Source organism: Anomaloglossus baeobatrachus, chromosome 5 (genome assembly GCF_048569485.1).
Source record: "Anomaloglossus baeobatrachus isolate aAnoBae1 chromosome 5, aAnoBae1.hap1, whole genome shotgun sequence".
Taxonomy (NCBI): domain Eukaryota; kingdom Metazoa; phylum Chordata; class Amphibia; order Anura; family Aromobatidae; genus Anomaloglossus; species Anomaloglossus baeobatrachus.
The window spans coordinates 228,203,426-228,209,425 of NC_134357.1; the positions used below are offsets into that span (position 1 = coordinate 228,203,426).

General features: G+C 41.5%; 1 protein-coding gene across 1 annotated transcript in view; it reads left to right on the forward strand.

The window, feature by feature from the left end:
- LOC142309884 (E3 ubiquitin-protein ligase DTX4-like) overlaps window positions 1-5,171 on the forward strand; it is a 161,350-nt gene extending 156,179 nt beyond the window's left edge. Inside the window, exon 9 of the mRNA XM_075347339.1 lies at window positions 3,806-5,171. Coding sequence (XP_075203454.1) covers window positions 3,806-4,018 — 213 coding nt within the window. The 3' untranslated portion in view covers window positions 4,019-5,171. The remainder of the gene's footprint in view (window positions 1-3,805) is intronic.
- Window positions 5,172-6,000: the final 829 nt, after the last annotated feature.

Sequence of the window (6,000 nt, forward strand, 5' to 3'; positions counted from 1 at the left end):
AGACGTGCTGCAAATATCTTTGCACTAGTGGGACAATACAGAAGTCCAATAGCCACGTTTAGGATGCCACTAAGTTCACTCAGTGTTTGCTAGTATAATGGCTTAGTTATAATGAGTTTGAGTGTGCAATGCAGGCAGACGTGCTGCAAATATCTTTGCACTAGTGGGACGATACAGAAGTCCAATAGCCACGTTTAGGATGCCACTAAGTTCACTCAGTGTTTGCTAGTATAATGGCTTAGTTATAATGAGTTTGAGTGTGCAATGCAGGCAGACGTGCTGCAAATATCTTTGCACTAGTGGGACGATACAGAAGTCCAATAGCCACGTTTAGGATGCCACTAAGTTCACTCAGTGTTTGCTAGTATAATGGCTTAGTTATAATGAGTTTGAGTGTGCAATGCAGGCAGACGTGCTGCAAATATCTTTGCACTAGTGGGACTATACAGAAGTCCAATAGCTACGTTTAGGATGCCACTAAGTTCACTCAGTGTTTGCTAGTATAATGGCTTAGTTATAATGAGTTTGAGTGTGCAATGCAGGCAGACGTGCTGCAAATATCTTTGCACTAGTGGGACTATACAGAAGTCCAATAGCCACGTTTAGGATGCCACTAAGTTCACTCAGTGTTTGCTAGTATAATGGCTTAGTTATAATGAGTTTGAGTGTGCAATGCAGGCAGACGTGCTGCAAATATCTTTGCACTACTGGGGCAATACAGCAGGCCAACAGCCACGTTTAGGATGCCACTACGTTCACTCAGTGTTTGCTAGTATAATGGCTTAGTAACAATGAGTTGGAGTGTGCAAAGGGCAGGAGGGTACAGTGGCAGGGTTGTGGGTCTCTGGGTAGAGGAAAGGAAGCCTGCCTTTCTATCCCTCCTAATGGGGAAATGCAGCGAGGAAATCCCTGACCTTAGCTACACAGACGCTGTCATCTTGTGTAGCTGTTAAACTCGGTTTTCACAGACCTGTCACCTATGGCTCTGACCCTGCCGGTATTAGCCCTTAAAAGGACTGATAGAAAGTGCTATCCCTAAGCTATCCAGCGCTGTGTATGGAGCGTATACAGCAGTATCGGCGTTAGGAGCTGCGCCAGTGATGTCTGACACCAAGGACGCAGAAGGCAGATAATGGCGTGCTGGAGGAAAATGTCCGTTTTTATAATGCAGGGACATGTGACATGGACATCCTATCACACATGCCGTTGCTTCTCTGGTTAAAAGTCCACTTAGCTGTGTGTGTGTCTGGGATTGGCTGGCATGCTGGCCCGCCCCACAAGACGCGCGCGCTTAGGGAAGGAAGACAAGGAAAAAAAACAAAAATGGCGATCGCCATTATACATACAGCAGTGATCTGAATGCGCTGTTCCCGCACACTATACACTGAAATGTCATAATAGTGTGAGTCACAGAGTGACTTACACTATTACAGCGGAAAGCCAGCTAGGAATTAGCTGGTTTTTTGGCTGCTAGAACCGTTCTCGAACGTATCTAGAACTATCGAGCTTTAGCAAAAAGCTCGAGTTCTAGTTCGATCTAGAACAGCCCCCAAAATCACTCGAGCCGCGAACTGGAGAACCTCGAACCACGAACCGCGCTCAACTCTATTAAGAAGTATTTCAGGCACAAAGAACAATGAGCTTCACATGTTTGGATTAATTATCTCTTTTTCCAGCCTTTTCTGACTAATTAAGACCCTCCCCAAACTTGTGAACAGCACTCATACTTGGTCAACATGGGAAAGACAAAGGATCATTCCAAGGCCATCAGAGACAAGATCGTGGAGGGTCACAAGGCTGGCAAGGGGTACAAAACCCTTTCCAAGGAGTTGGGCCTACCTGTCTCCACTGTTGGGAGCATCATCCGGAAGTGGAAGGCTTATGGAACTACTGTTAGCCTTCCACGGCCTGGACAGCCTTTGAAAGTTTCCACCCGTGCCGAGGCCAGGCTTGTCCGAAGAGTCAAGGCTAACCCAAGGACAACAAGGAAGGAGCTCCGGGAAGATCTCATGGCAGTGGGGACATTGGTTTCAGTCAATACCATAAGTAACGTACTCCACCGCAATGGTCTCTGTTCCAGACGAGCCCGTAAGGTACCTTTACTTTCAAAGCGTCATGTCAAGGCTCGTCTACAGTTTGCTCATGATCACTTGGAGGACTCTGAGACAGACTGGTTCAAGGTTCTCTGGTCTGATGAGACCAAGATCGAGATCTTTGGTGCCAACCACACACGTGACGTTTGGAGACTGGATGGCACTGCATACGACCCCAAGAATACCATCCCTACAGTCAAGCATGGTGTTGGCAGCATCATGCTGTGGGGCTGTTTCTCAGCCAGGGGGCCTGGCCATCTGGTCCGCATCCATGGGAAGATGGATAGCACGGCCTACCTGGAGATTTTGGCCAACAACCTCCGCTCCTCCATCAAGGATCTTAAGATGGGTCGTCATTTCATCTTCCAACAAGACAACGACCCAAAGCACACAGCCAAGAAAACCAAGGCCTGGTTCAAGAGGGAAAAAATCAAGGTGTTGCAGTGGCCTAGTCAGTCTCCTGACCTTAACCCAATTGAAAACTTGTGGAAGGAGCTCAAGATTAAAGTCCACATGAGACACCCAAAGAACCTAGATAACTTGGAGAAGATCTGCATGGAGGAGTGGGCCAAGATAACTCCAGAGACCTGTGCCGGCCTGATCAAGTCTTATAAAAGACGATTATTAGCTGTAATTGCATACAAGGGTTATTCCACAAAATATTAAACCTAAGGGTTGAATAATAATTGACCCACACTTTTATGTTGAAAATGTATTAAAATTTAACTGAGCAACATAACTTGTTGGTTTGTAAGATTTATGCATCTGTTAATAAATCCTGCTCTTGTTTGAAGTTTGCAGGCTCTAACTTATTTGCATCTTATCAAACCTGCTAAATCTGCAGGGGGTTGAATTCTACTTGTAGGCACTGTATATTGCAGTGGCATCTACAAACTAAAATAAGATTGACCATGTCATCTGATCTGTACAACAGCTCTGTTGTCCAGGTAGAACTCATGACATACTTTATTCATACAACCTCTTCCACGCACATTGATAAGGGGCAAGTATATGAGTTCTGTATTGACTATTCGGTACATAGAGGATTGCTAGAGGGAGTTATTACATATACTCTCTTACATACATATAGTATTGGTATGCTCCTAAAGATAGAATAATGAAATTGTTTGACGGACCATTGGTGATTTGCTCAATTTACCATTACAATGGATATTATGTCATATATTACCCTTGTTACATGCGGTGGGTTCTCCCAGTGAACCCCTAGGGCAAGCTGTTAGTATTTAATTGTCATCATTGTTATCTCATGATCAGTGCCATATCATATGAATTACATCTTTGTTAGACCAATCACACTGTCCTGTTTTTCGTGTATATTTTTAAATTCACTTCATGCACTGTGTGCCCTGTATTTATTAATAATATTTGTACTAATTTTGCATAATATTGTGTCTATTTGCGAACCTTATTATACTAAATCATTGAAAACTAGAGGTCATATATAGGTCTATGAATTGATAAAGAGTCTGCACTAATAAAGAGCATCAATATGTTGTCACTGGAGTATCTGGAGGAGAATCGGAGGAACATGTCACAGAGATGGTGGGGAATTTGCTTTCCTTGGCATTGACCTTTTCAGATCTGCATATTCTGAACTGATAATAGCACATTTCCTTAATATAATATTCAAAGTGAATCTTACACCAATTTTACATCAACATGGAGTCTTGATTCTGGTCTTTTTCTTCCAGGTTCTTCTTCTCTTAATTAAAGCTTGGGAAAGTCGCCTTCTCTTTCCTCTCCTTCCTTCACGTGTCCCTGGTGTTCCAGACTCTGTTTCCATTTCCCGAATCCCCCTCAAGACAGAGTTTGGATCTAATGTAACTGGAAAAGGATTTCCAGACTCCCTGTACCTGGACAGAGTCTTGATCCAGCTTCAAGACTGGGGGGTGTCAGTGGACTGATCTGGTACTTCAAATGCCAGTGACATACCAGCATAGTTTGCTTTAAGTCATTGCTGTGGTTACATTAACCAGTCATATCTCAAGTATTCAGTTGTCTGCTTTTAGTGCAGAACAGAGTATTTACATTTGTATATACAGTTTATTTCTATCTTTTGTATTTCTCTTCCTTGGGTTCCTTGCAGGTTATTCTACTTACTGTATATAAAACAGGCCTTATCAATAGAATATGAAAACAATAAGTCCTGCATGGTACATATGTAATATGTGCCATATATTATTACAGTGTATATATATATATATATATATATATATATATATACAAGGACATTATCATATAATGGTACACCATTTGGGAGAGAAAAGTTGGTTAACAGCGTAAGCATTTGATATGATGATGTCAGCAATAAGCCTGCTACAGATTTCTGCCAGTAATGAAACTACTTTTTAGTATGTCAATGTGCCATGTTAAAGGGACACGGTCAGCACAAAATTGCTGTACAAACCAAGTACAGGCGCTCAGATAGCTCTGTCAGAGGAAAAATAAGCAGGTGTGAATGTGCACTTATATGTCTGGCTAAATCATGGCGCACCGAGTGGCTGTGCTTTGTCTGCACAGTTGTTCTGAGCTAACAGAGTCCCTTACAAGGTTCTCCAATTTGTACAACATATGGGTCCCGGGATGAGGAACTTCTCACTAAGCATTTTTCTGCTGGGTCCACCTTGGTCAACTGAATGTGTTTGGGGAAGAAAGTCAAATAGTACCTGAACAACATGTGGCCTGGTAAATATTAGAAAGTCTATGATCAGGTCTGCTCAAGTGCCATGAGACCTGCAAAGAATCTATCTGTCCTCTGCTAATCTCTTTCCATCTCTAGGAGATGCAGCTCAAAAGTCTATTGTTATGTTTGTTTGCTTGTTTGTTTAGAACAATAAAATTAAACAGTGACATAAATAAATGACATTCTTGCACTGTGGAACTTTTGTATATGATGAGTTTAATTTAAAAGAGTAGAATATTCTGTGAACCTGTCAGCTGATTCATGCTATTCAAACCACGGGCAGAAATAGCAGCACCATCGCCATAGTGTCTCATAGAAAACAGCGTTTGACGATCCTTACAAACACATATGGGAGAGAGTTGTCAATCAACCAGAACAGTGCGGCGGGCGGGGGGGGGGGGGAAGATGTACAGATTTTCACACTATGTCTCTCTTTACTGCTGAAGCGTCTCAGAGTAATGTATACCTAGCTGTAATCTTGTAATCAGATTCTGCCCTTGTCTGTGCAGCATGAATCTGCTGACAGGCTACATTTATGCCTGGCCTAATAATTACTGCATCAATGTGTATGATTATCATGCGAGATTCATATGCATTTTCAATATATACCTTAAGATGTAAACTTGTTCTAAAATACATTGCTTTGCTGTGTTTTCATTTTTAGTTTTTTTTTTAATTAACTTGTGTGTTTTTGACAGTTGTACACATAGCTCCTTTCTGAAGTCTAGTTGCCATTGGAAAAAGCTAGTAGTTTAACAGTACCTTGCTGTCAATGCATTCTCAGTGCGCAAGGTGTTGCCCTACATATTATATTGATTCCAACTGTAAAATGTTATATACAGGCTTTTATCTGTCTCTTTATGGCAAAAAGTGTGTGTATATATATAGCTCGTGTGTGTATATATATATATATATATATATATATGAAATATATATATATACGAGCTATATATATATACAGTTAGGTCCAGAAATATTTGGACAGTGACACAAGTTTTGTTATTTTAGCTGTTTACAAAAACATGTTCAGAAATACAATTATATATATAATATGGGCTGAAAGTGCACACTCCCAGCTGCAATATGAGAGTTTTCACATCCAAATCGGAGAAAGGGTTTAGGAATCATAGCTCTGTAATGCATAGCCTCCTCTTTTTCAAGGGACCAAAAGTAATTGGACAAGGGACTCTAAGGGCTGCAATT